Source organism: Carassius gibelio, chromosome A16 (assembly GCF_023724105.1).
Source record: "Carassius gibelio isolate Cgi1373 ecotype wild population from Czech Republic chromosome A16, carGib1.2-hapl.c, whole genome shotgun sequence".
Classification (NCBI taxonomy): domain Eukaryota; kingdom Metazoa; phylum Chordata; class Actinopteri; order Cypriniformes; family Cyprinidae; genus Carassius; species Carassius gibelio.
In genome coordinates, this window is record NC_068386.1 from 15,579,047 (window position 1) to 15,600,374 (window position 21,328).

Here is a 21,328-nt window from a genome sequence, read left to right on the forward strand (position 1 = left end):
TCGCGTTATTGGCCAGCGCTTCTTGAACACTTCCCTAGTGCCCGCCCACACCCTGTTCCTATGGTTCCCAGCGCTCTCATTGGATACTGTAACTTTTGGAGTGCGCGCCGGCTCAAGTATAGTTGGTATCTACCTTCATTCCGATTGGCCCAACGCGCCTGTCAATCAAATGTAATAAACCACTGAGAAACGCCTCCAAGTTTGTGCGGTCTCATCCATAGGTTACTGTATCTGTCAGCGCGCTCTGATTGGCCAGGCGGGCCAGCTGTTAGTGGTTCATTCACCATTTTGTGACTGTAGTGGAAGAGGGATTCATATAGTTTTTAATCCCTGTCTTAGTTGCTGTTGGGAGGGGGTCGAAGATGTTTTACGGAGGACCGATATAAAGTACAATTCCCGACAGAGACATGGATGGACGTTGCTTGCCACTTCAGACGACACGACAGAGCCCATCTGCAATTTGCACCGTAAATTAATCGGTTATCTTCTAAGTATTTCTGCTGTTTTGGTAAGTAGTTTATCACTCAAACGAATCCACCGCTTATATTAGTGACAACCCATATTTTAGACACGAGTGTTGTGTGTAAAAGACAAACGGAGAACAAACAAGCTCACAAATATATCAAGGAAGGACCTAGAGCACGAAGAAGGAAGGGGGTGGGGATGCAGAGACAAACTTTGTCAAATGTTTTAAACACAGCGTTCAAATCAAGCTTTTGAGTAATTTAATAAGTTACCCCTTTCCGAATTGTTTTGAGTGAATGGCATGAGTTTGATCTACTTGAACAGAGCAGACTGGCGCTCGTGAATTGGCATGATTACGCTCGAGGAAGGAATGCACTACCTACAGTAAGCGAGTAATAACGTCATGTAAAAACAACCAAATTAATACTTTATTTGGTAACCAACACTATTACTTGGACTTACTGCACGCGTTGTCATCAGCTCTCTGCTAGGACGGCTCATAAAGGTGGATCATTTGCAACTTTTGCTGCATGTACGTCCTTATTGACATGAACAACCTTTGCGTAGTGTTTTTGCGCGTCAGTGCGAGTGTGTTCGAGCACGTTTCAAAGCTTTCTTTTACTCTCTTACACGGCATTTGCTTGTCTAATTTAGCTGTTGCTAGTCCTTGGCATAGTACTACTCCCGTGACATTGCGAAGCGCTGCGAGTACTACTACCGTTACTACCAGCGGCTTCCGTGCGCATTCTGACGGTAACGCTTGCCGTTGTTGTGCATTATTTCAGCGGCTCACCTCATAGTCCGATACATGTCCGAATACGACCTTATAGAAGTATAATAAAGCCTTTCAACCGTGCAGCAGGTTAATAATCCGTTAATATCGTAATTAATATTTTAAAAGTATCGTTCAATGCTAACGGGCCTTAGTTGAATATACCCGTGTTGACACAAGTGGGTTTTTCATGTTACACACTCTTGAGATTTTGTCATGTTCAGAGATGCACGTAAATATGATGCAGTCTACTGTTAAAAGATTGTCTCTATAATGATGGTTCAGTTTGTCTGCATTAACATCTGTCAATTCATTTTTTTTTTTTTATCAGGTCATATGTGTGCCACTTTGCATGCTTTTAGTAATGGTAGGTGTTTGCCACTGCTTTGGGTCATGTAGGATAAATGAGTGATAGTCTTCCACGTCTGACTGATGATGGTGGAGTGTTGATAGGATGTTGTTTTGGGCAGCCTTTCGTCTACGTCACTCACTACATGTACTGCTTCAGCATCCATACACCTCGTCTGGAAAGCGCTTTATAGGTATTGGCAATGTTTAGCTACTGATTTCCAGGCATTTTAACTCTTTCGCAGAGATTTTTTTAATGGTAAACTGCACTGCTAATTTTTTCCAAGAGCGTGGCATGTGTCCCCGATGCCCCTTGTTGTGCGCTCATCTCTTGAGTTTATCCATATTTTTGCAGTTTCACGTGAAAGCCTGTAACACCCCCTTGGTGACCCACTTTAAAGTCCAAATAAAGCAGGTAATACAGTTGGAAAAGGTCGGCATTGGGAAGGAAGGAAGTCATAACACCCATGCATGGCCCTGAGCTGCACGACACTGCACTGCTGCAGCCCTGCACCCTTCTGTATGCCCCAGAATGCACATTTGCAGAACAATCTGTGAATGTGCACAAAATCAGTGTTGATACGCAATGTGTTGTGTGGAGTGGGCAGATCGTTGACTTGAAAATAGCACACATTGTGGTGTATGACACTGCTGTGGGTTGTTTTTGCTGTTGTGGTTATTTGATAATCTTCTTTTTCTTTTTTTTTTGCATGTATATTTTGCTTTATAACACTGCGGTGGAGCGATGCACTGTAAGACTTATTCTCCAATTATATCCGAGTAGTCTGACAGGCTGGCATACTGGCATCACAACTGCGTGTGAATCTGTGTCCCCCTTTTCTGTTACTGTCACACATCAGTCTGAATATATAAGATAGGTGCTTCATTGACCCCTAAGGGGAAACAGTATGTAGATGTATGGTTGTGTTTTGATTTGAGCAAAGTCTTTGACACAAACAGTTGCTTCATTGACAACTGGTTCACTGTAAGCAGTGTGTGTGTGTGTGTGTGTGTGTGTGTGTGTGTGTGAGAGATCTTGCATGTTTGTGCTTGGCATTGTTGCGTGACGCACATATTCTAGGCTTTACATTTAAAAAGAAAAATAGATCATTGTGTAATATTGCTCTTAATCACTGTGGTTAAACACTCACTATTACATTTATAATATCACCTTTTAAACTGAAATATGTTCTGGCTCATTTGATTCACCTTAATAAATGTAGCTAGCCTGTGTGCATAGTGACTATAAGTGAAAAGGAAAAGCAAATGGATTTGTTGAGCCTTATAAACAGGACATTTTTATTATTAATTCTGAAATAAATCATGTGAGTTTTTAGGATTCAGGTAGTTGTTAAGGGACAGCTGAAGGTATCTTGTCCATATATCAGTTAAGTCAAGGGTGTATGTGTTTCTATAGTTTTGAAGTGGACTAAGGTTGTAATGAACAGCAGTTGCTGGCGTGAGGACGAGGATGGCAGGTTTTACAACGGTGTTCACATAGACTCGTATAGCAACAGCAACGGTTCAGCTGAAAACCCTCCACTCCGAGTGCGCTCGGATTGGACTTCTGTCATATGGCTGACGTCAGAGTTTTCCTTGCTTTAGTTAGACCTTTGATACAGGCATCTTCCTAATATTCCAGATGCTGAGGCTTTCGTTCGACCAGCTGTAGTCACATACATCCGAGTCAGAGCTGGCACAGTCACGGGAAGTGGACCTAGGATTAGCTGAAAGTGCATGTGTGCGTGGAGTTCTGCACGTCTGTTGTTGCACAAAATACATATCTGAATGTCTTATATAGTTTATCATTTGTTATATAATTATTTTACAAATATGTTCATCTTATAAATTACATGTAGATGCATATCACAGATTGCTGTGGTTACATGTTTTCTTTTTTAAAAAAAAAATTCTGTTGTGATTCCTGTATTATTTAATCTAGAATTCATATTTGAAAGAATCCTTTTTTGGGAACTTATTAACTACTATTCCACTAGTCTGTATTTATATAGATATAGATATGGTGTTATAACTTTTTTGAAGGCTGATTAATATCAGCGTAATAAAATAGATTACAACATTTACACTAACTTGTGGTATTGCAGTATTAGTGCTAGTTCTAATATCAATCGCAACTTGGCAAGTCGTCCAGCATGTTGATTTAATCTAGTTAATGCCGATTTTAAAAGCAAAATTCTTCCATGTGAAAAACCAAAGGAGGCCTGAGATGATAGTGATTTAATTATCAAATTAAATTTCCTGGTTATCATCAACGGTTCAAAACCAGGAGAAGTAAATCTTCAGCTAGATAGTGGTTTTGTGGAAGTAAAAGGGTCACATGTTTTCTAGATTAGGTTGTGCAGTTTGCCAGTGTTTTCAGTTTCCTGAGCAGGAACTTCTAGGAGCTACAGGGATCTTTGCATTTATGCAAACGTACCAACACTTTTTAAAAACATGCTTAAGCTTCACAGCTGAGGAGTTTATATATGAAGATGGCATATTTCATATTGCTGTGATACATTTTCAGAGCATGGCATAATTTGTTGAATTCTGTCAGCCATGAACAAGAAGTTGAAAAATCATTTGCAGTACTAAATTAAATACAAACTTGAGGGTCATGTTGGCTCTACATCAGTTAAGAAACAACTACGCTTATCATATATTAATAGACTAAGGACAAGGAAGACACAACATGGTCAGGATTTATTGTGTAAAAGATTATGATGCACTTACAATCATATTATAGCTTTATTGCTTAGTATATTGCAGTTATGCTTTCTCTTTTTAGATCAATATTTATTAACATGAATGTTATGTATCCCCTCATTTATTTACAGACTTTATTGTGTGTTTGCTTTGTTGTTTTTCCCTCTTTCATTAAATTTAATTGGTATGCTGGCTGACTCTTAACTGATTATAAACCTCTAGAATAATGTTAGCAAATGACACAACCATTTGATACACCATGATTTGTATGTTATATAATTTATTGTGAAAATAGTGAATGGCATCTTCTTCTTTTTGAAGATCGATCATGTAGTATATGAGTCATAGGTTCTTTACGACATAGGCCTAATTATTTATTTTAAATGTTCTTAGTGTGTGTGGCCCTTGGGTATTTTTGCCATTATTTATTTAAAATGATATGATTTCTGACCTCCCTGACAAAAAAAGACACTCACCCGTTCTTTATGGTTTTAACATTGCCAAGGCTTTCTGAATCCCCATCAGAGGGAATACAATGGAAAAACATTATATTAAAAAAACAACTTATGCTGAGGTCGGAAAAAAGTTGATAAAAGTGGAATTTACTCTGGATTTTGGCCTGATTGTTTGACTGTTGGTACTACACTGACTCGTGTATTTTGTTTTGATACGTGCATCTAAGTCATTAAAATTATTTCGCAATTACTACAATAACCATTTCAAAAACCTTCTCACAAACATATCTTCTGAAATTTCAGAGACTGGTTGCTTATAATGTGATACAAAGATCCTGAATTTTGAGTTAAGCCTTATAACATTGTTTTCTGTATAATATTCCACGTAGTAACCAGGAAGGAAATCTCTCTCCATTGCAAATAAAGCGTTTAAGGTCAGTAGAAACGCTGGGTGGGGTGTCTCTTGGAATGACTCAAAGAATTCCCCAGTTCTCCTTTTAAAGCTTGCATCTCTCACAGGAAAATCCTGTGCGTGTGTTGTTTGTGTGGGAGTGTCTGTTTGCACATTTTTTTGTGAGTGGGTGAGTGTGGAATAGTAGAGAGAGTGAAAATTGAGTGTAGAGGAATGTGATTTCACACACGTGTTTGTGTGTACTAATGAATAAGGACAGGCTGATAAAGGGGGACTGGCTTCAAATGTTTTTTATGTGTAGAGGAGTGAATGTCTGAGTATTTTTCCTGCCGAAATCTCATTCTCTGCCTGATTTTCCTCATGTTTGTGTATTGCAGCGTGACAACAGATGCTAAATATGTCTGTTTTGTGTGGATTATGTAATGTTGGTATGGGAAAAGAAGTACACGGGGGGCCCACAGAATCCCAGTCTGAGATATGCACTTCGGTGCTATGGATCCCCCTCACATAATTTTGATGTATGCAGACTTCTTATCATGAGATATAGTTTTTAATAACACAAAAATAAGGAGACAATGAATTATGCAGACATTAGTTGTTGATTTATTTGGCATATCTTTACATTATAGGACACACACTACCGTGTGACCAATTATTTATCATTATCTTTATTTAGACTGTGAAAGTAAACAGATCTACTGACATCATATTGATACTTTTTTTAAATTGAAGGCACTTAAAAACAGGCATATATGCAAAAATTCAGTTATCTATCGGCATGGCAGCCAACATGAATAAGAATGCAGCTAAATCCTTAAACCTGCCATCATGTGCTGTCAAATACAGTTGTCCTGATTTTATTTTTAACGGTGGATTTATTTTCATCTAGTTTTTGAGGGTCAAAAAATTTAACATAAATGGGTGACAAGTAAGGACACATAACTTTTACATTTACTCATGATTTATTGACTATTCATTTAAAATGTAATACAGCACATATAACTGTCTTGGTTTTATATATTTTTTTTATTATTTTTTTTTAACTTTTGCTACGTTTGTGTGCCAGCTAAAACATGTCACTCTGATAGACTAGATTTTCTACAAATATTTTGCCTTGAATAGAATTCTTTAACCTTAACTTTTAAAAATGCTATGACACTAAACTTTAACACAAAATAAAATATTATCTACTTTTTAAAGGTTTTGGAATTTACAGCACAGGTTCGGGGCTGGGGGAAAAAAGCAAAATATCTAGAGGAATATCTTTTCTGCACACCATTTGACTTTCAGTGTGTATTTCAAGCATTATAAAAGCAGTTTAACTGTACCTGAATACAATTTGACCATCCAGCCTTGTTTTCAGAAAGTACTTGGTGTACTGGAGAAGGTTTCCTCGTTTTAAATATATATATATATATATTTTTTTAATGTGTTGTTGCATGAGAAACTTGCATGTTATTCATAAGCACACTCATGGTCTGCTGTTTTGCGGTAGCCTTTACTCTGTATTTGAATAACGTTGATATCTAATCATCTACCTAAATATAAACATTAGATGTTGTTGTTGTTTTTTTTTGTTGTTGTTGTTGTTTGTACACAGCACTACTGTTACTGTTTGGACACATTCATACACGGAGCAGTATCTTCCCAGTTACTCTATATTGCCAACAAGGAAATGTCTATTTATCTGTTTCTCCTTCACCTTTTTCCTTCTTGTTCCAGGGTGTTGTGAGAAAAAAGAAAAAGAGACCTCAAAAGAGATAATTAATCGAGAAAAGAAGGAAGAAAAAGGTGAGAAAGAAAAAGTTGCCAAACTAAAAAAGATGAGGCCACCAAAGAAACAGAGAAGACGCTCTCCTTTATCGACAAGAGCAAAAGGAGCAAGAAAACGAGTGGGCAAGCTTGAAGAACATTCACAGACAACACCGCCTTGTCCTTCACACCAGAAAAACACTCCATCCAAAGAGGATAGCTCTCAGGACAAGCATATCAAGAGTAGCAACTTCCTAAACAGTGAAGGGTTAAAAGAGCAAATAACAGAAAGGACAGTGGAAACATCAAAATCTGAAGGGAATGAAGAAATAGTGAATAAGGCAAAAACTCCCAAGAACGTTAATACGAACAGTTTAACAGATAATACAGACTCAATCAAGATAGCCAGCAACGCACATGAAAATTCACATAGTAATAGCACAGAAATCTGTAACAGAAACACACAAAACTTTACTAGCACAAACAGTAAAGGTATCAACCAACATGCAAACAGCACTGCTAGCAATACACAAAACACAAATGCTGCAGCAAACAGTTTAAATAAAAATAACTCTTTGAGTGCCAGCCACACTTCCACCACACCTTCCAGTCGAAAAACAGCCACTTTCAAAGCTAGGGTGCCCAAGAAGAAATACATGTATGAACATCAAGCTTTCAGTACTTTTCCCATCAGTTCGACCCCTGTAGCTCAACTCACTATTCATAGCAACCATCTAAGTTCTCCACACAACTCCATTTCTCAGACCACTACTCCTGTGGTCAGAAATGATTTAGTTATAGCAGATATTTCTGAAATGGGGAAAATAGCAAGCACAGAAACTCTTAAAGGAGACAGAATTAAGGGTGATATGTTGAAAAGTGAGGTGCCTTCCGAAGGAGAAAAGGTGGTCCAAATTATGGAAGTAGATGGATATGGGGAGCGAGCTCCAAATTCTGTGCGCTCATCATCCACAGACACAGCCAGTGAACACTCTGTGGATATGGAGGTAGTTGAGCCCTCTTGTGTGCAGCTAAATTCAGGGAACCATGTAAGAGCGCCAAGAAGATTCAACCTCTCCAACAGTTCAACCCTGTCTGTCTTCTTGACCCCCAATCACATACAAACTGAGCAGGTAGGGTCTGCAACAATAGCAGAAGCACTAGCTAAAGGACTAAAAAACCAAAGGGTGCTAGCACGTAGACGGCCAAGAACTAATTTAAAGAAAGATGAGAAGTTGATCAAGGAATATATTTTTTTCTGTGGTGTGGTGCGTGGGTCCAGTAGAGAGCAGCTGAACGTAGAGTTGCAGATTAATGGGGAGGGGACACTGCTCTCATATCCTTTTCATACATTAGTAAGTCGCCCACACCAACCCATTGACCTCATTTTAGACGCCCCACCCCCAGGAAGTGAACCTGTGGAGGTTGGGACGCGTGTTTGTGTGCCTTATGGAGGAGATAAAGGTAGAGAGTTGTACAGAGAAGGTGTGGTTGCTCAGGTAGACTCTCATTTAGCTTGCCCCTACATGGTGCTTTTGCAAGAGGATTTGGAGCAGGAGAAAGAAAGGTGCAGCAGTGAGGAGGTGCAACAGACATCAAGTACAAAGAATGTATGGGTTACCCACCAGAACTTGCGCCTCCTTGTTCCACCATGGGATGGGGTTATGAGAGAGAAAGAACAGGAGGAAAGAGAGCACAGGGAGGAGATAGAAGTGGAGAGAGAGCTTTGTCAGTTAAGTGAGGGAATGGATTTGGTAAGTGCAGCCCCTCCCAGGGAGAACTGCAGATTCCCTTCTCCAGACACAGGGGTTCATCATTATGGAAGCACACATCTTTCATCTTCCACTTCACCAGCAGTTGTTATGGTAGCAAACAGTATGTTTAGTTTAGCAACTAGGAAGAACGATGATGTAACTGGGAATAGGGAAAGAATTAGAGAAAGAGAACACGAGCGAAAGCAACTGAAGACTCCAGAGGTGGACATGGAGGTTTTGCAGCTGAACATGGCACCTCTCAGAGATGGTGGAGGGCCCATAGTCTCAGGGGGACCAAAAGCAAGTGTGCCTAATCAGCACAGACAAATTCTTTCCAAACCACCTGGGTATCGAAGTCCCATTACAGTGGTGCGAGGCATCTCTGGGACTTCTTTAGGAAGTCCACAGCCCAGCCCTTCACCTGCAGTTTTAGGGTCTGATGGGGGGACCTCTCACCCCATACCACCCTCTGTACCTCCTTCCCCCAGTTCCAGGGGTTCTTTGACACCTCTAGAAAAGACTCCTACACCTTCACAGACCTCCACCCCAATTCCAGGGAGTTCTGCTTCTTCTTCTGCTTCCTCCTCAAGATCAAGGACACCATTGTCAGCTGCCCAACAGAAATTCAAGAAAGGCGATGTGGTTTGTACCCCTAATGGAATCCGTAAGAAGTTCAATGGGAAGCAGTGGCGCCGGTTGTGCTCTAGAGATGGCTGCATGAAAGAGTCCCAGCGTCGTGGCTACTGTTCTCGTCACCTCTCCATGCGCACCAAAGAAATGGAGGGAGCAGTGGGAGAGAGGGGGAGTGGAGGAGGTGGAGAGAGTAGCTCAGGTACTGTGACCCCTTCAGATCTGCGGGGTCGTGCTAGCAGTGAATTTGATTGGGATGAGACTTCTCGTGACAGTAGTGAGACAAGCAGCCGAGGTACTGACTCTCGTCCACGTCTTGGCTTGCCATTACTGCTTCCTCAAGATTTCTCTCGTTTTGACTTTGATGAATGTGAAGCTGCAACTATGCTGGTATCCCTGGGCTCAAGGTCTGTAACACCCTCGTTCTCACCGATTTCAAATCAGTCCCCATTCTCACCTACACCATCCCCATCAGCTTCACCACTTTTTGGCTTTCACCCTGCAAATTTCAGTCCTGTTACTGCTTCCCCAGTTTTGCCTCCTCGTCGCCACAAAAACCCTAGTGGTACCAACAGTGGTGTCCTAAAACATGGAACAGGAGGCACAGAGAGAGAGAAAGACAGACACTTGTCTAGTGTTGTGCCATCCTTCCACACTAATCTAACCTTCACGGTACCTATGAGTCCAGGCAAACGCAGGACTGATGCGCCACCTCCTCCAGCTCCTCTGTCGCAGGAATATGGCAAACCTGATCAGGAACAAAGCTGTCGGGACTCTTCTCTTGTAACAAATCTCTGTATTATCTCTACTCAGACCACTGCTGTCACACACCCCCAAAGACTGACTTCAACTACTGTCTCTTCCTCACCCACTTCTCCCCTATGCTTAGAATCAGGTTCACAATGTACAGTTTCCCAGCAGCCTTTGAGAGACTCTCCAGTAATAGTGAGAAATCCTGAGGTTCCTTTAATAAAGTTTACAGAACTGCCACTGACTAGAGTTGCAGAGGTGGACAGGACCAGTTCCACAGAAAACATCCAAACTGGTCTACATTCAGAAACAGGACTACATGTTCCTGTTCCAATTAACGCTGCTTCCACTAATGGATCTGTCTTACTGCAGAATGCCACCTCAACTCTTGTTCTAGTGTCTACTACCTCTTCCTTTCCAAACCCAACCCCTGCAGGTCTACCTTCACAATCCAGCGCCACCTTAGCCTGCATATCAGTGCCTAGCCCTGTCCCAAGGCCTGGTCTCAATGGTGCGGGTGATGGAGGGGGCCAAGATAAGAGTGGTCAAGTGACATTGCAGCAGCCGGTTCCTTGTCACCCTGCTCCTACTGCCCTGCTGCCTCTCATACTTCCCACTGAGACCTTGCATCCTGTGCCATGCAAAGAAATCATCATGGGGCGACCTGGAACTGGTAAGAGAATTCTATATTTACATTTAATGCTAATACCAATGTTTAATTAGTGATTCCCTGGACAGTTGTTGATGATTCCCTGGACAGTTGGTATACTGCTTACATTACAAAAAAAGAAGATGCCATGTTAGACTAATTCAATGAAAATTTAAAAATAGAAACAATTTAGAGAATAAGGATGCCCATAATTTGTAAATTTTGTCTATGCACACAATATGGCAAAACAGATTAAATATAATTTTTAAAATGTGTTTTGGAAGACTGTACCACAAATATCATATTTGGATCATTAAAGAAATGTAGAAAAGTTATCAGTTTAATTATTTTTTTTCAATGGCAAAGAGGCATTGCTCTTTCTTGAAGTTATGTAACTGTAAAGTAACAAAACTATTCTATTGATTAATTATTTTATTGAAGTCAAATAAAGGGAGAGTTCACGTAAAAAATTTAATTCTTACATAATTTGCTCAGCCTCATATTGTTGCAAACCTGTTCGACTTTCCATCTTCTGTGGAACATGAAATATATTTTTAGAAATGCCTCAGTGTTTTTAAAATATCCTGTTTTGTGTTCCTCAAAAGAAAGTCATAAGCCCCTGATCGCTGATCCCTTAAAATTGCCAGAGTGTCTTCTGTGTTAACGCAAACAGATCCCAGAAATGATCTCAGGATAGAGACCTAGTAACATTGCCTGGATCAGTCCTGGAACGAGCCCTGTGTGAACAAAAGAACAATGGCGTAAAGGATGTGTCGTAGTGATGATGCACGTAATCATGCAACTATTTTAACGGGTGTTTTGAAAGCAGATCAACGTTCACAACGAAAAATATGTGCAAACTGGAATGAAGCAGAGATCAGGGAGCTCCTCAATATCCGCACTAAAGTTGATATCATTCGCAAGTTGAATTAAACTGTAAGCGTGTGTACTAATGTCATGTCTTTATGGGATGTGTATGAGTGCATGCACAGATTCTGGAAAATCACTGGCAGTGTGAATGAACCAAAATCTAACCATCCCGGGACAAATCACGGTACGCATCTTCCATGTTTTTTTCCAGAATCTGTGTGAAATAATCTATACAGATTTGTATTGATAAGAGGGCCAGTAAAATAATTTTTATTTTTTGGTGAACTATCCCTTTAAGCTCTTAAAAACCAAAACCAAGTATTTATCAATACTGTGTTATAAGATTAATGTAATGTTAAGTGTGACAAAAATATTACATTGAGCACTGAAAACACATTCACAATCCATAATTCTGACATTCAAAAACACTGTAAGACATTCTTTCTCATTCCATTCAGTTTAAAACATGGCTGTCTGGAATACTTTTAGATGTCGTTACTGATCACATTTTGCTTAATGTTTTGGATGATGACCAAACTGTATGATTGATTGTTGTCACAGGCAACCGCTTTCCTACATAACTGTGCTAGTTTCTTGGTTCGATCTGCAAACTCTTATACATGAAAATATTTTCAGCTCTGTAATTTATTTTATTGATTTATAAATTTTTACGATGACTGGCTGACTGTACTTTATTTCTTAACATATATTTATTCATATTTATTCCTTTATACTTTTATAATCCTATGTTCCTTAACATACATTTATATATTTTCATTAGTGTTGAAATATTGGTTTCATTGATTCATGTTTAAAAACTCAGGTTCAACAAAAAACCATATATATATGTTTTTTGTTTTTTTTTCATTTCTAATGTGAGATTGGATTGGAAATTAGTTTGAGAGAGCCCTGTGGTGACAAAACAGTATCTAGTTGTCCTGGCAGTACTGATTTTCTTAATTACACATGTAATCAAAATAATTATCTTTGTGATGATTATATTTCTAAACTAAAAAAAAATACAGTTAACATTTATTTTGTTTTATTATGATTTATTTTTAAAAAATGATACATGATAAATATGGTCGAAATATGGTTTAAAAAGATGGTCCTGCTTTGGTTTTTCAGAAATGTTCACATTATTTTATAGTATTTTTCACCAACCACATTTTAACACAATGCTCAGTTTTTGCTGATGAAAAAACATGCTCTTCCCATCACCATTCCTCACATGGTGTCATTTTTGGGGCGATGTTTGCAACACATTTATGGCTTCAAAAGCTGGCTTAATAGCTCTGTCTTGGTATCATTTCACCACAAAATCTTTTCACACATAGTACTGGGCATATATATATATATACTTTTACATACAGGCCAGTGTTATGCTGAGATGCTAAAATGTATCTTTTAGCTACAGAATTAGCTGTTCGTAATTGTTGGCCTCTCTGTGGCTTTTACCAGAAGTGCTCTTGTGTGTGCTAAGAATTTGGAGGTACTGTCTTTTCTAGAGAGTTTTTGGATAGTTTGATGTAACTTCCTGATAATTTAACCAACTGTACCCATTGGGAAATTAGGACACTTGTATTTACCCTTTGCATAAATTATGCATTTTAGCTTATTTTTAGCTTAATTATTAATTTTAGCTCTGACTTGTGCTCTTTAGTCTTTATTTTCACAGCTGTATTTCAGATTCTCAAATTGTATAATTTTTTTTTTATTTTATATTTTTTTTCCAGAAGTTATTTCAGTGATTCACATTTAAGGACCAAGGCAGTTTTGACCTTATTAGGGCCAGTGTTTTGTGAACACATATGCAACACAAAGACTAAATTATTGTCACGACTGAGTTGTATAAATGTGCACGCACACAAGATGAAGAGTCACAGTCTTTAATAATCCACACAGTAAATTCCAACAATCCAAATACAGAGCAACAATCCAAACAAAACCTTCCTATAGGCAAAACCAGACAACTGAACCAACACAGAATTGAACTAAGTTTGCACGATAATGAGACACACCTTAACATAATCAAATGAATAACCTTGACAACCAACTCAAAGGGAAATGGAAAACTAAGGCATACTGTGACATGTATATTTTAAATTGAATGGTACATCAAAAGTAGAGTTTCTCAGTGCTTGTAAATTGTAGAATCACAGAATTTATATATGGAGAATTACATTTCTTCATATTTCAGTAAATTTAGAATTGAATAAAAGAAAATGTTATGCTTTAAAAATATTTTATATCTAGATTAATATAGCTAATAATTGCCTCTTAAAATGTCTTTACTTTCAGAAATGAAAGCTTTGGAATTAAAAGCAGTGGCATTCTTTCTCTCAGATCTCTCAGGTTTTGCAGTGTGGTTGTAATCATCAGCTGCTGTGATAGTGGGTCGATTAGATGTTGTGCTGGTCGTAGCACTTGCAGTCCTGATTTTAGCACAATATTCAAAACATTACATGTTCCCCTGAAAAAGTGAAAGTGAAGCAAAGTGACAAAAGACTGAACTGAGACAGCCAAAGACTGAACTGATGCATTATGAATTAGTTACATATGTTCAGATGCGTGTGGTAAGGAATGAGAGAATGTCATTCATACAGACATTACAGTTGATTTAGGGGGACGTTTAGTGTGTGGATTGTATACTAGTGTAATAAAAAAAAAAGTCTTCATAGTGTGTATTTGCATATATGTTTTATGTGTGGTGTTTGTGATTTAGCTGTAATGAAGGGGAGTGTGTGTTGTGAAATGACAAGAGGGCCTTTGTAAAAATTCAGGCCTGATCTCGTAGGCCTGCCTTGACACGCAAGCTTGTGAGAAGGACATTAATGTAGAGAGACAGACACACACACACACACACACACACACACAGTCTGTGTAACAAATTAGCAGACCGGCTGAAAAGATTAAAAATCCATACATTTATAGAATTTGCCCAGACGTTTATTTGCTTTTGTTGTTCTAATGGAATTTTGTATTGCTGTTCAGTTTTGATAGCAAACTACTGTATGTGGTTCACCTATAATTATAAGCATTATAGGAGACCAATACCCTGAAATATAATTATTGAAAAGTACATTGTAAATACTGGTCTAAAATTATAGCACTTTATTTTACAGTTCTGTTCCTCATGTACATACTATGTACTTGTTATAGTAATTGCAAAACCTATATAATAACTAGGTACTAACCCTGAGCCTTCCCCTAAAACTAACTCTACCCCATGTAGTTACCTTGTATTACCAGAACTTTCTTAGATAAAATACACTGTAAGTACCTTGTAAGTACACGTTCTGTAAAATAAAGTGCAACCAAAATTATTATCCTAACTATTAATTCGTTCAATATTGTATTTTGATGACTGAGGAAATGCAACATAAAAACTATTTTTTCCTTTTTTTTTTTTTTTTTAACTTATAAATATATTTTTTTGAAATTATTTTTCCTTCAGCTGATCAGCACAGATAAATTGACATTTCACAATGCTGCTGATTTTCATAAATAGTAATCTTTCATACCTAAAAAAAAAGTATTACTCTGAATTTTTTTTTTACTAAAGACTGAAATATTTATTTTCTTTTCTCTGTGTGTGTGTGTGTGTGTGTGTGTGTACTGGCATTCCCTACATTTTGGGGACCAAAAATTCCCACAAGTATAGTAATACCAGTAAATTTTGACTTTGTGGAGACATTTTTTGGCTCCAATGAGGAAAACAGCTTATAAATAATGTTGTGAATAAGTCAAATTTTTTTTTACATCTAAAAGTGCAGTAGTTTTCTCTGAGGGCTGTGTTTAAGGTAAGGGGATAGAAAATACAGTTTATACAGTGTGTGTATAAACGTGTGTGTGTTTGTATTTGTACCTACTCAACTGTATTTTGGGCTAATTTGTACCCAGATGTAAGCTAAATCTAAAACATTGTTTTGGGGATGATATAAATATAAATGTAATTTTCTCTCTCTTTTTTGTTTTCTGTTAGGGTCAGGGATAGAATGTGTGTTTGGTTTAGGTTGTAGTATTTGTACAACTACCTGTATATAAAAATAACAGAAGTCTATAGCATGTCTCTATTTAGATAGCTTTGCTTAAACGTGTGTGTGTGTGTGTGTGTGTGTGTTTATATTGTTATTTTGGACGTGTTTACTAAGTGATGTTTAGCATTTACCCATAACTGTTTTATATATATGCACACACACACACACACACACACACACACACACACACACACACACACTCTCTCTCTCTCTCCCTCTCTCTTTAGGCAAATTTATTTCACAATTGAAATAACATTTTTCATTAGCTTAAAGGACACCTAAAATGAATTTAGACAATTGATTTTGACTGAACACAGAAAACTAGAACTGGCAGTCCGTTTTTTTTTTTTTTTTTTCAGATGTCCTTTACTATGGCAATCATTCCAAACATTCTCGGTTTCATTTAATCCACACCCTCTGCAAACACAGATGTACTAGTGACTAGAGCCGACGCAAATACTATCAATATGCTTGTCTTTTTCGGTTGCTATTTTTTCTTCTTCTGTTCTATAACACTGAATTTGAAAGCAGTTAAACATCAGATTTATGTTGCAAATTTTAAAAAGATAAAAGTAACCATTTGTGTCTTTTTTTTATTTCTCTGCAAAATACATACAAAACCTTCCTCAAACTTCAACTCATCACTTTAATTACACGTATTGTAGGCTGTGTTTTTATTTTGGGCTGTAGTATCATTTTCTTCGTATTTGATTCAGTGTTTCCAATAGGTCTCTGCCTCAATATGAGTTCTGAGTTGCCATCTGTCATATAGTCAACTCTGCAATGCATATCACTTATGTGGTACAAAGGTGTCTCCCTTTTCATCATTGCTGTACTCATAATGCCAATTTAATTCTCTTTGTTTTTTTCCCTTTCACCCACTTATACATCAGTTTTTTCCTCTCCTATTATTCGCTCGGTCTTCCTCTCTCTGTGGTGCACTGCAGAATCTCTGTTTCTCTGATCACAGAGTGTTCCCGGGAATGCCTGCCATTCCCTTTTCATAGGTTTCTCCACGATAACACAAACAAGTATACATTTATATAAATTATAGCATAACTAAACAGCATGTTATACAGTATTTTTTCACTGCTAAGTTTTGTGCCTTTTTCTCATATTCTAAATTTTAAGGTTCACGCTAGTATTTGCCGAATGCTTGATTTCTATGTTAAATCTCAGGGGAGATCACACGATCTAAAAATGTTTTCTCACAAGACTCTTGCACATACATTCACATAAAAGCCCCTGTGCCTAGCTGTAATCTCTCCTTCACTCAGTTCTGTGTCTGCCAGAGCTGTGAGCGCCCACAGGTTTTTTCCACAGGGCAGTGCTGCCTCCTTGTGAGAAGACTGTGCTATTACAGGCTTTAGAGAGATGTACCTGCATAGTTTCATAACTACCCTTTTTAAATGTTTGGTACATTTCATGGACATGCACCTGTTCTGTTAGACTTTCCGAGCAGGGGTTAAGTTGTTGTAAGTGAGTGTTTGTGGATCAACAGATATAAATCCAACATGACGGGTTTTTGGTTAGCCACCATTTTTCCTGTCTTTTCCCCTCCATATGTCCCTTGGGAAATAGCTGGAATGCTTGTACTGGCAGATGGCAGCAGTGATATAAATATCTTACAAAAGGGCAGTGTGTGTGCATGGTCAGTGGTCACCAAAGTGGCTCGAGTAACACGACCCATAAAGCTGTTGGCATGAAAACAGGGAGTGGGCTTTTTGAGACTGTTTTAATCGTAAAAACTATGATTGGATAGGAGGAACAGAGAGGTTTTGGAGCATGGGGCTCTTACACTGTTAACCCTTTACCCATCTCTGTATGTGAGAACTGTTGGTCACGGCTGACTTACTGCTGATTTGAGATATTTTACTGCTATTTTCATGTATTTAGATGTGTCATGTATTTTAGAACATGATGAGTGAAGTTTTATTTTGCTGTGCGTCATTCTCAGTGGAATCGGAGAGGAAGGAGTTAAAAACTTGTTTACTATAATCATAGTCTGAGCTGGAGGGTCTCGGGCTCACCTCATTGGCTGTTGCCAGGAGCTCAGTGCAAGCTCAGTGGCTGAGAGCGTGTGTAGCCCCTCCCACTGCTCTGACACTGTGTTTTATAGAGGAGAAATAGCTCTTGATAACCCATTCTTACTTCAGTTTGATTTGCATGGATTTCAGTACATCAGTTAATATGTGTTCCCACATAATCATGTTTTCTATCAGGAGATTTTATTTCTTAAGTCTTTTTATAGATTTGTGTCTCTCCTCTCCTGTTGTTCGATTACCATCTTCCCACATACGGCGAGCGAGGCCCTGTCTTCACAACTTTCACAACTCCCTCCTCCCCTCCTCTCCATAGAATGACTCTTGTTCTATTTTTATTCGCCTGTCTTGCAGTTTCCCCTTCCCACCCAGTTTCCCTCTCTTTTCTCAAACATTCCACGACCACTAATTTTATTGTGACACTATTGAGTGTCTTTCTGTTTTGTAATGGTATATATGTAACGTGTAGGCTACTCTTCAGGCGTAAATGTAGAGTGGAATGTATTACTCAAATAATATTACGTCATAGTATTATTTGGCCACTGCGTTTGTGTGGAAAATGTTACTGCACTTATGGTTAAAGTTTCTCTGTAGCGTTTCTTTCTCTCACACACAACTCTTTCTCATTGTAGCGTGACTGTTTGTGAAGGGACTGACTGATGACGGGCACAAGGCCAGTACCCCTCTGCCTCATACAAACAAACAAGCCAGTCACTGAACTCCACACACACACATAAACCTACACACAGGCACGCTGACATTCACAGGCGCCGTGAGCATGCCCGTGTCATGCTGCCTGAGAGTTGTAGACACAGATAATAGTGTTTTTGTCTGTGACATAATCACTATCAGCCGATTCACTGGTCAATGTCCTGTTGGCAGTAACAGTGGTCACCAAGTTCGGTCTCTGACCTGTAATACTGCACTCGACCAAAACAAATTTTGCTGTTTAGTTAGTAACATTAAAGAAATAGCAAAAGATGGGGAAATCATGTTATGTGAAGAATATTTCTCCACCCTCTGTCTTTTTTAAATTTAGTTTTTATTTCTAACTGGTTTACATAATGTTTTTGATGTACAGCTGTATGGTCTCCAAGAGAACCAATGCCCAGTGACAAATCTGTGGTTTATTTCATTTTCCCCCCCAAGACATTAGGCATTATAAACCAAAACCATACTTTGGTCCTTACTTACCACTCCAGAGAAGTGGTATAACAGAGTGGTATAGGTGTTCAATTCACACAAACAAAAGCAATGCAGTACCGAATGCCAGGATTGTTGTGAATCAGCTGCAAGTATTCACAGCTGTCCAGCAGCACAATTGCAGATGTGATATTGCTTTTATAAAACAGTTCTATAAACAATAAATGAATATCAGATAACTCACAATCTGTCAGTTTAGTTCCTTTATACAAAAGAAGCCAAAGCATCGAGCCTTGTGCGTCACCAAACACTGCTCAGACTGAACGCATGTCTGGAACAGTCTCTGGTCTGGAACTCAATGAACAGAAGTCACCAGAGTTACAGACTGTTACACTGAACATCACTCTTCAAACACAGCTCAGCCAATCAGATTCCAGGACTGGAACTAATTGTTGTGTAACGCTAACTGCAGTGTTTTAAATTGAGTGTGGAAAATGTGTGACGTGTATTGTTACCATAAAGTTTATTGTACTGGTAATGTGATCAATTTGCATTTGTTGAAAATGTTTTGACACTTTGACTGCAGATGATTTGGCTTTAGTGGGTGAGGAAGTGGACATGTTTCTTTCTTTCTTTTATTAGTTACCCAAATAGTGTGTCTATAACGCAGTTTTACTGCCAAATTCAAATTCAGTGTATTTTAAATTGCGTTTTCATTTGTTTATTCACTTACATGTGGATATATAAAATATCAATTCGTTTGTTTTCAAAGTACTAAATACAATACGTGTGTGTTTTTATGGCGCCCTCTTTTTTAAATGGCCACAAATGGTATTACATTTCAACTACTGTTTTGAAGGGAGAGTCCAGATGATGTGAGGATTTATGTCATATTGCCATTGAGTCTTATTAATCTGTCCTAAAATAATGCATTCGTTATAAACCATAATAAACCAAACCCTGGAGTATGTAATACAGTGTAATAATACCGTTAAAGTAGCGTGGCAGCTCCAACGTCACAGTGGGACCAAGTATCACGAGAGCCCACGTAAAGTCATGCCCCAGATTCTGTGGCGTGTTAAATATTTATTAGCTCCCTTGTCGGCCAGTGAGACGCCGAGAGCCAAATCCGGATTTGCATATGACTGACATTCCATCGCACGCTGCCACCAATCAGCGTCTCGGATTGTCTTGCGATAGGTTGCGTAGTAGACCAATAAGAACGCGTTCGAAGAGTAAAAGGCGGGTCACGGGCTGGGCGAGGTTGACAAGCTGAGAGAACGAAAGAGGGCAGCCTACTATACAACAAGAGGAAGAGGGAGGGAAAGAGAAAGAAAGAACGGGTTTGCGAAGCGAGAGAGTGGAGCGGAATCGAGGAAAGAGTCGTGGCCAATTGAATGATGTTATGAAAACGACTTATTTACTACGAACACCTACGAAGCGAGCGGAGAGGAGCGCTTGATCATCCGCCGCGGATCGGAAAGTGACCCTGCTCCGGGAGAACCGCACCGGACTTTAGGGGCTATTACAATTCAGACCCGACATTTCAGCACAACAGCACTACGCCGGATCATCTCTATCCAGCTTTTCTTCTCTGTTTTGTATTGTATTTCCCCGCCGGTTGCCAGTAAAGCGGGTTAGGGCACGGCGTAATCTCTTCGTGGGTTTCTCGCTAGTTTCGCGATCGTGTCAGAGCCGAGGGCGAGGGGTTTACTGCACGATTAGCCCTTTGGAGGAGCTTCTTTGGGGCTGGGGTACGCGAGAGGGAGGGGGCGTCGACAGCAGGCATTTAAAACGAGAAGTGCCAGCAACTAAAATCCAGTTTAAGCGAAAAGTGTGTCGTTTTTAAGCTTGGACGAGATCTAAATAAACCCTCCAAAGGCACAGTGATAAAAGGCAAGCAAGACACAAACGATGCTTTCCGCTTTTAGGAACAGAGGATAAGCGTGCGGTTTTACTATCTACATGGGTTTCGTTTTCTTTGACATAATATGAGATGCTGCTAGTATTCTGGATCTGGTCAGATTTGCGTGGTTAAGTATTTATAGCAAAATATTGACATTTCAGTGTCACGAGGAATAGTTTAACATTTAGAAGTACTTGTTTCAATCACGTAATTAATTATAGATTACTTTATTCACGCAATTGCAACGACTGGCTATAGTGCTACTACAGTGTAACTAATGACTGTTGGTCTGGAGCACTGCACAGGTGTTGTCTTCTCGAAATTAGTTGTCTTTCTCTGGCTCTTTAGCCGAGCCCCCTGGCTTTGGTAGTTTCTTCCCCTTTTTATAAAAATATATAAGAAATCTGGGTGTTTTCCGTGTGGTGCTACAGTTTTACGCCGTGACATGAGGACAGGTTCCGCTGTGGCGGTCGGGGGTGCGGATGCGAGATCAGGGGCGTTCCCGAGGGGACGGAGTTATCTGGAACTGTGCTGCTGAAACCAGGTCCGGAGCGCACACATGCAGCCCCTAAACAAAAGTGGCAGAACAGAATGAGTCCGGTTACTGCATGTGAACTGGGCAGTATGTCATTAT

General features: G+C 39.0%; 1 protein-coding gene across 6 annotated transcripts in view; it reads left to right on the top strand.

Moving 5' to 3' along the window:
• The first annotated feature begins 294 nt into the window (after positions 1-294).
• LOC128030742 (protein capicua homolog) overlaps positions 295-21,328 on the top strand; it is a 37,382-nt gene continuing 16,348 nt past the window's right edge. For 2 of the 6 annotated variants that reach the window (XM_052618638.1, XM_052618634.1), the window contains exons 1-2: positions 296-508; positions 6,881-10,717. In XM_052618638.1, the coding sequence (XP_052474598.1) occupies positions 6,982-10,717 (3,736 nt within the window). In that variant the 5' untranslated portion in view covers positions 296-508; positions 6,881-6,981. Of the gene's footprint in view, positions 509-6,880; positions 10,718-21,328 lie in introns of all 6 variants that reach the window. The other 4 variants (XM_052618635.1, XM_052618637.1, XM_052618633.1 and 1 more) reach the window with 4 other exon arrangements.